Source organism: Tympanuchus pallidicinctus, unplaced genomic scaffold (assembly GCF_026119805.1).
Source record: "Tympanuchus pallidicinctus isolate F22 unplaced genomic scaffold, pur_lepc_1.0 scaffold4, whole genome shotgun sequence".
Lineage (NCBI taxonomy): Eukaryota > Metazoa > Chordata > Aves > Galliformes > Phasianidae > Tympanuchus > Tympanuchus pallidicinctus.
This window is the reverse complement of record NW_026294758.1, coordinates 40,378,326-40,396,550: the sequence shown is the minus strand read 5'-3', so window position 1 is coordinate 40,396,550 and position 18,225 is coordinate 40,378,326. Positions and strand designations below refer to the sequence as shown.

The window sequence follows — 18,225 nt, the reverse complement described above, 5'->3', positions numbered from 1 at the left end:
CCAAGGCTAGGTATTAGAGAAATCCACACACTCACACTGACAAAGAAACAGCTGGAGAACCATGTAACTACATGTTTATGTCCTTTTTTCCATGTTATTCTGCACTCTGGTACATTTCCATACCATTAGAGAGCAGGTCTTCTCAGCAGGTACTTACACACATCGCAAATACACTGTAGTTCCTCTCTTATCTTGTTTAGCTCGAACTCTATACAGTGCTTCCAAAACAGCCCTAAACTAAATACTCAGTGTGCAAAAATCTATGAAAGTCATACATATCAAGTTAACACACACCTAAACATCTGGAAAAAACAGCTTCTCTTCTAAATTGCTGCTGCAGAGTACTATTGTAGCTTACATATCATCTTAGCTATTGTAGATCACAGGCTCCTAAATCCATGTCCCAAGGGGGGAAAAAAAAACGACAGATATTCCCAAAATTTCACAGCAGGCTCAACAGAGTATCAAAGCAGCACTTTCCATGCCATTAGTGTTGACCCTGTCCATTTTTACAGCAAGTTTTATTATATTTAATGTTTGCTCAAACTTGACTCCTGGAATTTAAACAGTAACATTAGGATCTCAGCTTTCATCTCCGTGTTTTCCAGAGTTTCAGTGAAAAGATGCAGGGAAAAAATATAAAAAGCTTTGTTATGCCCTAAAAAAATTCTCGAGTGCCCAGAACAAATAAAAGCCATGTAAATGGCTTGCTCTGTGCTAACATTATCACACATTTGTGTTGCGCTTTCACAAAAGTTCATGTGTATTATACATACGCAGAACTACATCACGATGACTGTCTGAGAAGAAAAACACAGGCCAGACTGCCGTCTTTTCACTAGCCTTACACTAAACTTTCAAAAGTTTTCTTTGGGAAAAATGTACAACTGTAAACTTGACAATTCCGCATTTAAAAAAAGAAGAAAAAAAAAGGAGGAAAGAAGGAAAAGTCATAAAAGCCTCAGTTAGATCTAACAAGACATAGTTAAACTATTTCAGCTGGTAACTAACAGGTGTTGGATTTTATAGTAGTTATATGGAACCATTTCCCTGGATTACAACATAATAGATGTAAGCAGATAAAGCAATTTAAAAGTAATGAAGTCCATACCACGGAGATTTCACATGATCATGAGTAAAATAGCACATTTATAGCATTTTTGCTACAATCATCTCAGCCTCAAAACTGCCATGATTTTTCTGTCCCAGTCATTTATGCCAGAAAAGCACTAAGATAATAAAATATTGGCACTGCATACACTTCAATAAAATGCTTACTTGCTGTGGGCTAATGGGAGAATAGAATTTTCTGGGGCTGAAATACAGAAAAGGCGACCCCAGTAAAAAAATAATAACAGTGTTTATGCAAATGATTGGGTTAATCTACATGATTAGTCTACACTTCAGGAGATGCAGTTAGTATGGTCACATACTGAAGACTAAACCAGTAGCCTAATATGATGATATTCCCACTTTTTGTATGTCATAATATGATAGTTTCTAAAATTAAAAAAAAAAAAAAATGTAATGCCCATGACTTTGCCTTAAAAATATAAAATTTCCTGCGTTTTTCAAGATTGTAGTTGTAACATGGACTCTTTAGCCATATCTATATAATTTCTCTCCTCTGCTTAATTTCTAAATCCTTACTATTTTTGTAAGTCAGTGAATTCCAAACACACCATAGCAATAAAACCACAATATACCAGCTTGCTTCCATGATGGAATCATTGCCTGTTGATCTCACTGCATCCTTATCCTGCAGCGATTCATCCCATCGCATAGAAGCAGTTTAATAGCTTCTACTAGTGAAGCAAAAACATTTTTCCCTTTGTGACTACAGCTGATGAAAACAGGCTCAGAATCTTTTGAGTTGGAAGGGGCACTTGAATATTACCTGTTCCACCTCCCCAGCAATGAATTGGGACACTGTCTCTCCACAGACAGGACATCTGCCACATTTCTGGGCAACCTGTTCCAGTGCCTCACCGTACATACTGGAAACACCTATTCCGTACGTCCAACCTAAACCTCTCTTCTCTCAGTTATGAAACCATTTCCTATTTCACAAAATTCTGATTCTGAATCTTGCTTCAGCACTGTTACAGTGAAGGATAAAATAATAAAGTGTGTCTGAAAGTGGCATAATGCCTCCGCTTTTCAAATAGCCAAAAGTTTCTGTTTAGGAAACAGATGTCAGGTAATTAATTTACTAAGATTTCCCTGTTTTTCCTCACTACTTGACCAATTTCTTCCTCTACTCTTACTCTGGAAGATATCTTATTTACACCAAAAATTCCCAGAAAAATGTATACCATTGGGAACACATTCCCTGAGAAAAGATTCTTAACAGTTAAAAACCTTTCAAAAACCTTACACATTTTCTAACATGTTTACAACTACTGACTTTTTGAAGGTGAATAGCCTGGCTGAACAAATGATAAATCGGAATTGAAGGACATACTCTGCCAGGTATCAAGTTGTCTCCAAACAATTGTTCAGAGACTTGACTTTTTTCCTATATTTTCCTTGGTCCCACTGTCCCAAATGCTGACAGATTTTCTGAAGGGGCTCTGGGCAGGCCAGCCTTAAAACCAGGGAAAACAGTCAGTCCAAATTCTGCAGTGGCCAAAGGTGTCCACCACTGTGGAGGTTTTCTCTTCCCCTATACCACATGCTGACCTTGGTGCTTTTTCTTAACTCTAGATGGAAGATGGTTTTGCTCTGTTATTACCCCATACAGCAGCTAAACAGTGCCAGACTACCATGGCACTAACAGGCACTGATGGCCATTCAGGCTTCTGCCTACCATCTGCCTAGCCTTTCTGCAAACAGAACAGATCATTTTAAGCCACTGTTTATCTCCGAATACAATCTGGAGGGAAATATCTTGGACTGTACAATATTTTTTCTGCTAACACCTACTTCTGTTTGCAGCAACTATATGGGTTAACAAGAAAATACCATGTGGAGCTGTCTTCAACTACTATGAATCTAAACTGTGTTATCTGAAAAAGATCTATCTTTGGCTCCCAGCCCTGGTTAATAGCAGGATTTTTCAGCTAACAAGGGCCTGGAGGTTTTAAAAAACAAAAAGGCATTTTCCAGATATTCTTGCACATATGTAATAGTTAAATTAACAAACCTGACTCCAGATTAAAGTGGCATTTTATGGATTACTTTAAAAAGGTGCTCATGTTGCAACTTTAAGACTGCTTAAAGACACACAAGCAGTTAATTAAATACAACCCATAGTCTATAACATCACTGCTATATATTCATTGTTTGGTAACTGACTTACTAAGGAGATTGTATTTTACTGAAGGCAAATGGTTTGGTAAAGTAACTCTGCTTAAAAATGAAAAGTCCTTACTCTTGACCTGTCACAGTTTATTAGCATGCTTTTTTTCCTGGGTTGTATTCCAATAGGCTTAGGCATTCCAAAAAACCTCCTACTACTAATCACAATGTTATAATTGCAGGAAGAAAAACACTCGTTATGCACAAAATAATTGGGCTGGAGACAGAAATTCATAAAACAGAGCTGTGTGTCTTCAAACTCTGCCTTCACACATAGTGGACTTTGAGAGTTTCAGATCACTGCAATTGCAGACGAGTGAGAAGATGAGCAACACTGACCAGCAAATTAGCATACACAATCTGTTTGATCTTCTTGATGCCACTGTGTTGCTGCAGCAACAGAGAGAGGCGTGCACTACTTTTTCTCCCTACAAAACCTATAAAAATGGGTACAGAAAGTATCAAAGCATCCCTTCTGCAACCACTGCACCATTCAGAAGGGACAGCTGTCTTCCAAGGCCTTGGAAGACACCTCCCTTGGATCTAAACCTTTGTATTTCCCTATTTCACAAAGCCTACAGTTTACATAAATATTATGAGAACATCACCATATTTCATGGCCAGAGAGCAAAAACAAGGTCATGTCTTCATTTTTATTTTTTAATCATACTGCTGCACTGTCCCATACAGAAAGCAAACAGAAAGTGTACTTCAACTAAAGCATCCTGTTACTGAATTTAAAAGCATGATCTTTAGAGCTTCCTACCCGAGCTAATATTCCTGCCCCTCAATAAAACCATAAATCCTCCATGTTTTCACTCACTGTCCAAGTCAGGAAAAATGTGGAGTTGGTGGAGAGGGTCAAGAGGAGGGCCACAAAGATGATCCTTGGGCTGGAGCATCTCTCCTATGAACACAGGCTTAAGGAACTTGGCCCTAAGGTGCTTGTTCAGCCCAGAAAAGAGGAAGCCGCAGGGAGACCTCGTTGCAGTCTTCCAGTATTTACAGGGAATAAACAGCTCCATGCCAGTCCCTCATATCATGTTACTGTCACCAGAGCAAAGTTCAGAACTGCCCCTACACTCCCCCTATGAGAAGCTGCAGCTGCCGCAAGGCCTTCCCTCAGCCTGCCCTGCTCTGGGCTGAGCACACCTAAGAACCTCAGCTTGCTCCTCGTAAGTCTTGCCCTCTAGTCCTTCCACCATCTTCGTATGTCTTCTTTGGATGCTACTAGTTTTATATCTTATAATGTGGTGCCTAGAACTGTGCACAGTGCTGGAGGTGAGGCTACCCCAGTGCAAAGCAGAGCAGAACAATCCTTTCTCTTAAATGTCTAGCAGTGCTGTGTTTGATACACCCCTGGATATGGTACTTTTACTAAATTTCATGTGCTTGGCGATCACCTAGTCTTCCAGTTGTCAAGTTCTCTCCGCCAGGCCTTCCCACACCTGATGAAGTCCACAATTACTCATAATTTAGTGTCCTCTGCAAGCTTACTTACTATGTGCTTGAGTCCTGAATCGAGATAAAAACATTAAAGAGGACTGGACAAAAAAATTAGAGCCCTGCAGAACCTTTCTATTTACTGCTCACCAGTCAGATGTTACTCCATTTATTATAACCTCTGAGTCCAATCCATCATTCAACTGTTAGCCTGTTTGAGTATGTACTTGTTACACTGGATCTTTTGTCCAGAAGGATACTGTGAGAAACAGCTTTGTTGAAATTCAGAAAGATTATATCAACTGCCTTATCTTGGTCAACTATGTGGGTAATCTCATCATAGAAAGTAATTAACTTTCTATGTAATTAACTACATAAAACAAGACTTTTCCCTCAAGAACCTGTGTTATTTATGAACAATAATTGCATAGTCTTTTAGGTGTTTTTCAGCAACTCACATAATGACCTCCAAATTTTATCAGGCACTGAAGTGAGACTGATGTAGGTACCAGGGTCTGCTTTCTTGAAAACAAGGACAATATCTGACAGCTCCCAGTCAAATGGGTACTCTTCATATTCCCAAGGTCACAGCAGAAAAACTGAGAGGTCTTGTGATTACATCAGTTAAGTAAATAAGATTGGAATGAATTTTATAACATGCTATTATGTCAGAGCATGCCACTGAAGAAACATCATCCCAGCTCCGGGCAACTAAAATGGTTAATATCACAATGCACAAACAGACTGTAACTACTGACATAGTAAAACTCTCTAATAAACATTGCAACTTTTCAATCTTTTTTCCATATTACCTTGTTTATAGCATATATCATTTGTTGAGTTAGCTGTATTTTTTTTTTTCTCTGAAATACTTAGAAACCCACCAACACAATAAAAGTTCATATTTTCCCATCACATAATTACCTCTATTACATTATAACATTGCTCAAATGCCTCTTATGGTGCTCCTTGGTTAAAACTAACAAAACGTAGAAGGACTTTATGAAATTCTGTGGATATCAGTTAACCACACTTCCCAGCTCTCCCATAAAAGTGTGAATCCACAGGTACCTTCAGGTACTTTGCCAGGATTTTTAGATATATTTCCTATAAATAAATATATTACTGGTATTCTAAATATTATCGAATCACTGACCAGAGCCATAGTCATCTTGATTTTTTGGTAAGCATGTTCCCAAAGCTGTTTTCACCCATACAGTGACATGGACTATACTTGCCCTCCCACTGAAGAGCCAACTGTTCCATGATTCAGGATGTCAATATTAATATAAACCAGAGCCCATATCTGTAGATTCTTCTCTCTGAGTGGAATTTAGTACTTTACTTTTTCAATAAGAGAGGTGTGAAAAACAAGAAAACTCAAAATCTGCTTTAGTACAGAATTAAGGCACCGCTCATGTCCTGCAGTGGCAGCATTCCAGTTGGATGACAAACAGCAGGACAAGAGGATTTGTGTAATCTATGAAAAAGACAAGAGTGTGAACGTTATAACATTGATAAAAGGCAGGAGGTTGCAATACAAAGATGGCAACACACATTAACAATTAAATCATCTGCAAGCTGCTATTCAGCACACACATCTGCAACGTCTGCATGTGTAAGATTCCAGTTATACTGCAGTTTCTTTTCTTAATTCCTTAATGTGTGAAGAATATTGAAGGTCTTATGTAGAATGTGAAGGTCTTATGTACCTGAGTAAATAGGAAGTGTAAAATCAAACTCAGTTCTGATTGGCTGGCTACATCAAGAGTAGGTAGTGAGTCATAGGATATGGCCGTGACTCATAAAAAGCTAAATATTCTATTTTAAAGACATTTAAATATTATTTACGCTAAGGCTGTTAAGTATGAACATTTTCAGGTTTAAAGGGAAGATCACAAAAACAACTTCAACAGTGCTGTAGAGAGGGGCCTATCATTTTACACACCTTCCAAACTGTATAGCCTCTGCATGACTTAACTGTTCATGCATTAAAATGCCCATTTAGAAACTCAACAGACGTGAGATCTTTCCCGGCTACATGTTTCTATGAAGAACCTACATCCTCACAGATGTAGTTCCAGAGAGTGCAAGCACAGCTATGAATCTGAAGGCAGTAGTGGAGGCAGAAAATATAATAAAAATCAAAGAACTGTTGAATAAGTTAAACTAGTCAGATTTTCTCTCCATCCTGCTTACTGCCTCAAGCCTTAAGTACAAATGAAGACACCAAACAGGTCTTCTCTTCCTATTCTCTTCCTTCTCTACTCATGTATCGATAAAAGATGCTCCTAAAGCTGAACCCTGCCAGGAGAATGATTTAAATCCTAATCATCAAAAGAATACTGTGCTTGAAACAGATGAGCAGGCATGGAAGAAATATTTTCAGGAAAGCAAACCTCCATTAAAAAAAAACTTTCTTGTTGAGTCTATTGAGTCTATTAACTTTGGATAGATTCCCCCCTTTCAAGGAACTCTTTGTCCAGTAAGCTGGCATCATTTACAGAACTGCCCTTTTTAGCAGAAAAATAACAAACAATACTATATTACTTCAGTCTTTTCCCAAATTCACTGAATTTAGATATCTAGTGTCTGACCATAAAAACATGTGAGCATGTGAGATATAAGTATTCAAACCAACTCCCTTCGATCTTAAAAAAAAAAAAAAAAAAAAAAAAAAAAAGCATGAAATAAAAAAAAACAAGATCAAAAGAACACTACTTATAACCATCTCCCCTTTGGTCATTGGTCATAATGCTGACATTTATAAATTACGTACACTTGATTAGGAAACACAATTCGAACACAATATGTGTAAGTTTTCACAGCCAGTAGTCAAAACCCTTCAGCTGAAATACAAATATGGCACACAATCCCGCAGACTAGAAATGCTTTATACATATGAAAAGAAACGAAACAGTTCTTACTTCAGATTTAGAAGACATGTTTTCCTCCATGTCAGAATCATTGGGGTCTATAATATCATCAAATGGTGGCAGAGTAGATGTCTTCTTTTCCAGTGTATCACTTTCAATTTTGACTCTCCCCATCTTAAGCTGAGACTTGTCCTTTGTTTGCTTTTTGTCAGCTGAACAAGTAAGAATTAGTGATGGAGCATTAGAAAAGCTTTTAAATAATGACTCTGGCACACTTTTTTTTCTCTTTTTTGCAGAAGGTTCATCAGAATCCAGAACAGAGGGCCTTTTTGTAGGAGTCTTCTTTTCTTGCTGTCCACCTGTGATGGTAAGGATGGGGGTGTTTTCAGATTTTGGCTCCTTGGACATGGATTTAGGTTCCTTGAAGGCCATCTTAGGAACCATTTTTTCATCTTTTAGTGGTTTATTTTCTTTGGGTTTCTTAGAGGATTCTTTGGAAGATTTATTGTGTTCCCTGGAAGGTTCTTTGAAGGCACTTTTTTGTTCTTTTGAGTCTTTAGAAGTTTTTTCCTTGTGCTCCTTTGTTAACTTGTGGGGCTTTGAAAAACTGTTACTACTGCCGCTACTGCTATTTATGTTCAGAATCTTAGTAGGGTCCTGCAAAAATGGGATGTAAAACTTTAGATAAAAAAAGAGATAAACAACGCAGACACAAGATTCATGTCAGAAACTTTAAACTGCAGGGTGAAAAAAAGAAACAGTAAGTGACCATATAAGAATTGATAGAGAAACTATTACAAAGCTGTGGAGCATGAGCAGTTATTACTGCCTTTTGGCATTTGCAAGACAAAGGTTAGTTTTTATCGCTTAAGAATCAGATATGGCCTTCAAGAAACATTTTAAGGTGAACATAAAGATTAGTTCACATTTCCTAAACTATGATCATTAAATTTCAGGAAAAAAAATCACAAGATCATCATATCAATCATATACTGTTAACAGAATTACTTCAGGACCAGTGTAAAACACGTCGTCCTACTGATATTTCAGGCAGAGCTTGAGTGCCATACCGTGATCCCCTCTTCAACTTTAGCTAGAGCCTATCCTTTATACGGAATGGAAACTGTGGATCCAGCCTGGTTATGTCAGACATGATTTGACATGCAACATCTCAGTAGTAAACGCTGTTTAACAGAAAGCCTCTACTAAGAAGGTTTTCCTTCTTTGTATTTACTATTGTTTATATTGAGCATTTCATTGCATTTTTTAAATTCAGTAGTTATACAGTGAGATGGATCTCTGAGAGGGTGACAACTCAGAGGTCCTACAAGACAGAAAAAAAAAAGAAAACTTAAACATTGGACAGAAACATCAACTGACCCTGCAAATTTCAACAAAATAATCATCCCTAACCAACTGAAGAGATGCAGACAAGAAGAGGATTGTCTCAAAAGTAAAGTACAGTGCATTATGGATTAATTCTAGAAGCACCTCTAATGCTTGCTAAATGTCTGGAGAGCCCATCCCTAGTTCCAGAAAGTAAAAAATGTTCTACCAGTAACCTGCAACACAAACTTGGTGGGGAAAATAAGAGTGAATGGAAACACTATTTTTTTTTTCCTCCTGTAGACCTATTTTAAACGTTGGGAGAAAAAACTAATTTAAAAAACTGAAAATGAAATAATTGCAAAATAGTTTGAGGAAAAACTTCTGCAGTATAACGGAAATTTTTTATCACAAATAAACAGAATGGGTCTATGATTAGCAAGCCAAAACAAAGACTCTTTGGCAAGCTTACAGTGCCAAGCTACTTCTAGCAACAAGTCAATTTTGAAATTTCCATATACATATACATTAATACAAATACTAATATCTGCTACAAATACAAATACTAACATCTGCTAATATCCCATACTAATGAAAGATAAACTACTTTGAAACACAAAGTTGTAAACACAAGTCACTATATTTCCAAACAATAAACAAGATTCTGGTGACATCTGAACATATGAATGTGAAGCACTTCCTTGTTTCTCAGGCTAGTAATTAAAAACAGAAATCCCATTTCCATCCCTGAATCTCCTAATACTACAACAGACAATTAGTATTCCATCTGGGAAAAGAGGAAAATACCTGTGGTTGTTCAAAATCTAATAAAACAATACTTCCCCTAGCATCAATTCTCACTTACATCCCTGGTCTGCATTATTTTGATGCAGCTAACAGTAAGTTTACACTAAATAAATGTTCTTACCTATTGATATCACTGGATTATGTCACGATCTAAAAAATACCTAGAGATACCTTTCTTCTCATGTTATTTCCCAGGAAAAGCCTTATTGGCTCAAATATTTTCTATCCAATTAAATCTCACCTTTGGCCCATGAGATGATTTCTTCTTCACTTCAGAAAAAGACAGGGAGTTACTAGGAAGGCTGGGGAGATGCAGGCTCTGCCCTGAAGAGAACGATGTGCCATCTGTCATAACCATAATCTGTTACAAGAAGGAAAGCATGTTAAGTCAACTACCAACAATCTCAACTAAGTAAACTGCAAATCACTTTATTATGAAAACAAAATTCATACAGCAAACAGTATCCTTGTTTCTTTTCAACAAGGAATGAGTTAATGAAATCACTCGGCCATCCACTATTGGACAAATAAATTATATCCTTCACTTTCATACAACTACAATGCACCCTAAGAAAACTGCAAAACTTCTTCTAATACAGTTTTTTATATGGCACTGCGTACTTAGGCTTCTTCCCCTTGTCCCAAGCAATGTCTGGTAGAACACTTGAATGTCTATTCTACCTGCTCCAGAAAGACCTGCAAGCCACTGATGACCCACACAGAAATACAGAAATGTGTATATGTCTTTGCTCTCCAATAAAGCAATACAACAGAAGATTATTGGGCAAGGGTGGCAAGGTGTGGTGGCAGGGGTGACCTCAGAAAAGAGACCTATACTGGACAGAGTGAGTTCCAGTTAGTTCCACCAGCGTCACAGCAGGACATAGCTGAATGTCAAAGCAAAGCTAGTTATGCCTCCAGGAAAAGATTTAAGGCTGAGATGGAGAAAATCAAATGTTAAGAAACTGCAGTGCGAATACCTAAATTGGAGAGGAAGCAAGGAGAGAAAATGCTCCAGGTGTCAGAGAAGATATTTATCTGCAGCCAGTGGAAAGAACCGTTCCAGAGATATTCATACATAACCCAGAGAAGATCACATACCAGTTCAGGTGGAAATACCTAGAAGGGCTAAAGCACATGGAGAGCCCACACTAGAACAGTTCTTGAACTATGATCTGTGGACAGAACCCACACTGAATCAGGCAAAAGCTTAGAAGAGGAAGGAGCAACAGAGAACTGTTAAGTTCTCCCTTGTACTGCTCATGGAGGAGGAAGAGAAAGAGGTGTCAAGAATGAAGGAGTAATGCGGATCACGGGAAGGATGGAGAAAGGAAAAGGTGTTATGATATTCAATTTTTAACTTCAAGCTTCTGCTTTTCCTAGTGTGCAGTAAATTGGAAGGCTGACCAAAGATTTTTGCTGAAACGAGGGTCTAACTGCCTGTCTTGATTTCAAGGGCTCTTAAGTACAAACTGATAAACCTCAGGAACCAGAGATAATTCAACCAATCGTAGAATAGTACCCTATGGTTAGCATATTCAGTAGCACATCTAGGGTATAGATATGTATGCTTTATATTTTAACTCTCCAGTCAGTACAAGTCAAGAGGGGCTATTATTTACTATCCACTGCTTTTTCAAGCCAGGGTTTCAATTTCTTTGCTTATTCATTTATTTATTAAACATAAGCTCAAAATAAATCTTTCTGCAGTCAACACTGTTCAAAAGATGTTGTGATAGCCTAGAGAATATTAAGGGACATGCCTAGGTAATAAGTATTACTTTTTGTTTTTGCCTGTAACTTCGGCATATGTCAACACCGCAACTACAATTCTGAGAAGGATAATGCAGGTAACTTAAGTCAAAACTTACTTCCTTCCTTTTCCATAGGCTCATGTAATTAAAAAAAAAAAAAAAAAAAAAAAAAATTATCAACTATTCAGCAAATGTTGTGAACATTCCACACAGGCACATAAATTTAATCTTGTTTCCCTTTTTCATTTCCCAGATTGGTAAACGAGAACATACGAGACAGAAATTCAAAGACCAACAAGGCAGAAAACAGTAGCATCCATCTTGTTGTCAGGACAAAGTCAACTGCAACTAGCTATTGTGAATCACAGTAAGAGAACTTTTTTGGCCTTGTGAATACTATGTAACCTCAACTTACCTAGGGTTTTGGCTGGATTCAGCACAGCTGAACACAAGGAAGGGCAAAAGTAACAAATAATCAGTGATAAGATAAATGTGTCGCCACATATAAATATCTATTGTGGTGTAAGCCAGCAGGTAGCCAAGCATCACACAGTCATTTGCTCACTCTTGCACAGTGGAACAAGGGAGAGAATGAAGAACAAAAAAAAAAAAAAAAAAAAGAGGTAGAAAGGTTGAGATAAAAACCATTTAAAAGGACATAAAAGGGAAAATTAAATAGATAAGAATAACACACAAAACAAGTAATGCACAATGCAGTTCTTCATCACTTGTTGACTGATGACTAGCCAGTGTCCAAGCGGTGCAATCTTCCTTGGCCAACTCCCCCTGTTTATAGTTCAATATGATGCCATTTGGTATGGGACACCTTTGGTCAGTTTGGGTCACAATTTGGTTTTTGTTTCCTTCCAGCTCCTCATACCCACCCCCTCAGCTCCAGTCTCCTTGCTGGCATGAGAGTGTGAGAAGCTGGAATACCCTTGGTTCTGCGCTGCACTGCTCAGTGTGTTTTCTCCTAAATCCAAAACACAGCATCAAACTAGCCACTATAAAGAAAATCATCTATCCCCGCTGAAGCCAGGACAATACCATAAGCCTGTACTGCAGATAATGATAGAGACAAATTCATTTTCTCTATCTTCTCTAACAAAACCAATCAAGTGGATTGTTAAATAAGATCGTTCTCCTTTAAACTGCACTTAATGAAATGTTTTAAATCCACCAGCTTCATCATAGAGAATACCACTTGCATTAAAACTAATTAATCTTTCAGCAAAAGCAGATACAAGATTACCCATTATTACCCATTAGAGTTTAAGGAAATATTTTGTTGAAACAAGCAGTTCTGTTCACACACTCATGCAAGAAAATGATAAATAGGTATGTTGTGCAGAAACGAAGTATGGAAGATGAGTTTTTGTCCTATCTTCACACATAAAAGCAAAGAAACAAAAAACGCAGCTAAGGATCTTTCTCCCATAGTTGGAAGCTGCCATTTTCTCCCTAAAGTACAGAATTCTGACTCACCACATTAAGTTGGAATTCAGCAATTGCACAAATTTTTTTTTTTAGAGTTAGGAAAAGTTTCCGTTTTGAAATACTTATATATTCTGTATTTCTATTTGTACAACACACATTCTTAAAAAGCTGACACTTAAAAAAAATAGATGGACTCCTCAGATAACTCAGTTCCTAGACAAGTGTTAAAGAATTATTTGGATCATTAACAGTCTCAGCATGCAGATTATATATTTAGAAACAGGATGGCTCTCTAAAGAGAAATCTACAGGGCTTGGACATTACTATCATCTGAGGTCAGGTAGCTACAGCAAATCTGTCATAGTTCTACACATATGGTTTTTTGAAAACAAAACCTGGACATTCCAAATGGTGAGCCATAAAAATTTCAGATTATTAACTCCTGTAGCCTACTGGTTCATTATAAATCCCCCCCACCAAAAAAAAAAAAAAAAAAAAAGGCAGCTGTAGATTTAAACTTTTATTTTAATGTGATTAGTAATGTGTGTGATAAGGCAGAAACCAGAAACTAGTTTGTCATTCCAGGTCAGCTCTGTAAAGATGACAAAACACCAAGAAAGTCTTCTACAAGTTTCATTTCTTGGGTCCTGTGATAAAATACACACTTCTACCTTCCAAACTGATCACTATCAGATTTGTTCCTGATTAAAATCTCCTAAATCAGAGAGAATCACCGGTCTTTCCCCTCTCAAAGAATAAAGTCAACATTAACAACTTCACAGCTCTCCTAAAATGTTTGATCTGGGTGAACAGAACAAAACATCAAAAAAGAGCAAAAAGCCTCCAGAAACATATATATTTTTAAGTGAAATGCATTTCCTCTGTGGCTTAACTTAGGAAAGAAATAGTTTAAACACTAACAAGTGAAATAAATGAGCTGTCAGAATTGCAGCAGCTTCTGCAGTAGGTTACTGTTCATATGTTGTACGTACGTACATAGCCACGTTAAGCCGAACCTACACAAAAAGAGCAAAAGATGAGAGCATATAACAGCAAGATAACAGCATCAAGAACTTAAGGTCATCAAAACAAAAGAAGTCTCCATTACATCCACTCTATTTAGAGGTTTTTTTTATTCAGTTCCTGCTTTCTGCACTGTAAATCCCCTGCCAGTTCAGAACTCAGAGAAGAGTTTACCCTAGAAGGGCACCATAGCCAATGCTTAGGCCAGGAACGCAAGACCAGCCGGGACTGGTGTTGCCATGCTCTACAATTAGTTTGGAGACATAAGACAGCAAAAGCATTAATTTCTCTTCTCAATTGTTGCACAAGTTACTGCTCTGCTTTGTAAAGATCATCAGCTCATTAGGATCAGACAAACTGGTGGGATCAGATACCAGTAAGGGTGTTAGTGAAAAGAGGTGAGATGATAGAGGCAAGAACCTAGCTTTAAATGAGTAAGTTAACCAGCCACGTAATGACAGCATGAATTCATCATTACATAAAGCATGAAGTTCTAGTTATAGCCTTGCTATTGCCTCAGAGATTTAGCTTAATACTGACTATACTCTAGCAGAGCAAAGGTCTAACTAAGCTCACAGCATGTCTTTGATGTGCTCAACAGGAACAGTTTGAGGAAATATACAAATACAGGACAAACTGCATTATTACTCCTTTCTCTAACACTTTTCCCATTGTTATTCCTACCTCCTTTCAGGATTCCTTTCAGTAAATACCAGTTCACAGAATTTCTCCACCAGAGGCTGAATCCACACTGTTATTTTTAACAGCCTCATGGAAGTTCATTATACAAACTGTTATACCCTCATCTCACTGCTTTATATCCATCATATTTATTTCCTGGATCTGAAATGTGTGGCAGCGAGTTCCACTACTTAATCATGCATCTTCAAAACAAAAAACAAAGACAAAACACACACACACACACAAAAAAAACCAGAATCACAGCATGTTTTAGAATGGAAGGGATATTTAAAGACCATCCACATTCCAATTCCATTGCCATGGGCAGGGCTGCCACCCACCAGATCAGGCTGCCCAGGGTCTCACCCAATCCGGCCATGAATGTCTCCAAACAAGGCACATCCACAGCTTCTCTGGGCAGCCTGTGCCAGTCATCACCCTCTGAGCAAACAATTTCCTCACATGCTGTAAGATGGAACAGTCAGAAATCAAAGTGGGAAAGGAGAAAGGAGAGGGGGGTCCCATTATGAAAATGTTTCTCCTCCCAAATAACACCAACACATGTCAAGCTCCTGGATCTGGCTAAACGTCACCTGCTAGTGAGAGGTAGGAAATAACTGTTATCTCTCTGTCCTTTCTTCCATACATACTTTACTCCTGCCCAACTAACACAACTGAAGTGACTGTTACCTGTGGTTGGTTTTGTGCATGTGGGGAAAGCAACAGCTGTTGTGTATCTTGATTTTCAGCAAAGGTTTGTGAGAACTACCACAGCCTTCGTAGATCCAGATCTAAGAGATATGGACTGGATAAAAAGGAGATGAGGTGTGGAGAATTGGCTGGACTGCTGAACTCAAACACTACTGCTGACACATGAAGGCCAGCTGAAGGCCAGTGACTACTGGTATTCCTCAACTTAATCAACACTTGATTCAAAACTATTTAGTGTTTTCATTAATGACCCACAGGGAACTCTCAGCAAGCTCATAGATTATATACTGGTCTACAGGTTATTTCTCAGGGAGGCCCCTGCAGTCTCCAGAAGAACATGAGAGTTAGAATGGAAGATCTTCAAGGGAGAGAACAAAAAATACTAGATTAGCTATTTCCTAACATGCACAGAAGGCCAGAGGGTGACACCAACTCCCAAGAAAATCAGTCTTAACATTGTGCTGCTATTGTCTAGTATAGTAACTAACTCCCACTACATAACAACACACGTACAAGAGATAAGCTGTCTTTTACACTCATTGGCCTCACAAGCACATAGAAAATGGCATTATGCATTTATTTTTAAACATTCTTCTTAATAGTCCGATGCTAGAGAATGATTATATTATTTTTTCCTATGTACAACTGTATGTTATGAAGCACTATATACGTAATTATTCAAACTGATCTGCTGGCAATACTTTCTGGCCTCTAGTTCAAACAGCCTTGACTAGCCTGCAGATGTTGAGTTTGTAACTAAACACCTTTTAATTAAACACCTTTCCTGTCCAGGAATTGCTTCCCAGACAAAGGCAAAATGTATTCTATCCTTGCCATGCCCCCTCCGCCCCCCCCCCAAAAAAAAACAAAAACAAAAACCAGTAGGTTTTGAGTAGGAATGATTCCACCTTATTCATACACCTAAAGTGACCAGTCTCCATAATACTTGATCTGCAGGCATCCTCTAAACCTATTCTAATTTCCTTCTCAGGAAACTGAATGCCTTGGAAAGAAAGGTTGTCATGCATTTTATTTATGTAGTTCCATATGCCACTGAACAACATAACAACTGTGTTCTACCAGCTAACTCTACATAATCACAGAATCAGAGAACAGTTCATGCTGGAGAGGACCTCAAAAGATCATCAAGTTCAACCTTCTATGGAGAAAGGGAGCCTAAATAAGATTATCTAGCAGCCTGTTCAATAATGTCTCTGAGTAGGATGTTCCAGTGATTGTTCTTACTGTAAAAAAAGTTATATCAACACAAAACTTCTGCCATTGCAACCTTGTCTTCTCCATGTGGCTTGTGGAGAGAGAGACCTCTGTATTCTTTGTAGCCACCTCTGAAAAGGCTCCCAAACATTCCATAGTAAGAAGACCTACATTCTTCAGTCTTTTCTCACTGTACAGGCTCTCCAGTCTTTTGATCATCACATCCCTTCATCTGGCCCTCTCCAATCTGCCCATGTCCTTTTTGAATTGTGTGGACTAGAACTATACCACAGTCCCTGTGAATCCTGACAAGTACTGAGTACAGTGGTATGATCATATCTCTGCTAGCAATGCTGCTGCTGGTGTAGCATAGGATTGAATTTGCCTCTGTTAGTATAGCAGTGCTCTACTGATACATTGTTCAGCCTGTCCCAGTCTCTCTATAAGACAGTTTTCACTTCTGACATGTCCATCCACTTAAGCATTATCAGTAAACTTGGTCACAGTGCTTTCAATTCCACCAGTCAGATCATTTATGAAAATCTAGTGGCCTTCTATGACAGAGTAAATACTTCAGTGTTCAGGGCAAAAAGAACATATGTGATCCACTGTACCTCTCTAAGGCCTCTGACACAAACCTATACAACATCATGTCTTGAACTGATACTGATGGATTCACTATTCAGTGTACAATTACCTGGATGGCTGAAAGCAGAGGCTGGCAGTAAACAACTTAATGTCCACACGCAGATGAGGGACAAGTCAAGTCACTCTGGGGTCTGTACAGGGACTGGTTCTGTTTAACATCTTTGTCAGTGATGCAGACAATGGAATGGAGTGTAAGCTTAGCAAGTTTGTGGACAACATCGAGCCGAGTAGTGCAAAAATAACTACAGAAGGAAGAGACGCCATTCAGAAGGACCATGACCAGTCAAAAAGCTCAGCTCAGATGGGGCATTTCTAAGGTTGAACACAGTGTGATTAGTGCATTAAGAGAAGACCTGCACAGAAGGACTCAGGGATACTTATGGATGAAAAACTATGAGCTGGCTGTGTGGGCTTGTTATTTAGAGAGCCAGTCATACATTGGGTTGCTTCAAGATAATAGTGACCAATATTTTCTCTCTCTGCTCTGTCCTTGCAGGGCCCCACTTGCAGCCAGCCAGCTCTGGGGCACCCAGAACAAGAAAGGTGCAGAGCTGTTGGAGCGCGTCTAGAGGACAGCCAGATTACGATCAGAGGGCTGAAGCACCTCTGGTATGAGGAAAGGCAGAAAAAACTGGAGTTGTTCAGCCTGGAGAAGGCTCTGGGGAAGTCAGTTTGGATGGGGCTCTAAGGAAGCCAAGCTAGCAGAAGTTCTCCCCATGTATGGCAGGGAGATATGAACTAGATCTTTAAAGGTCCCTTCCAACCTAAACCATTCTATATTAAACTGTGAGCCATTTTTTGTGGACTCTTTTCCGGCAAACACTATAAAATTGTAATACCTGTACATAAACCTATTAAAACTGATTCTCAAGTTGCCCTATAAAAACTGACTTGCCAAAGACAGTAGTGTCATCTACCAACAAGAAGAACATCTTGGAGTACCCACATAACCAATAAGAAAAACCTGCTTTCAGAACGCTAAACACTGCTTTTCAGATCTCAGC

General features: G+C 38.4%; 1 protein-coding gene across 1 annotated transcript in view; it reads right to left on the bottom strand.

Moving 5' to 3' along the window:
• The window catches only part of MLLT3 (MLLT3 super elongation complex subunit), a 108,666-nt gene that overhangs the window by 24,640 nt on the left and 65,801 nt on the right, over positions 1–18,225 (bottom strand). The window contains exons 5-6 of the mRNA XM_052700500.1: positions 9,994–10,113; positions 7,671–8,276 (exon numbers count right to left, since the gene is read on the bottom strand). Of these exons, the coding sequence (XP_052556460.1) occupies positions 7,671–8,276; positions 9,994–10,113 (726 nt within the window). The remainder of the gene's footprint in view (positions 1–7,670; positions 8,277–9,993; positions 10,114–18,225) is intronic.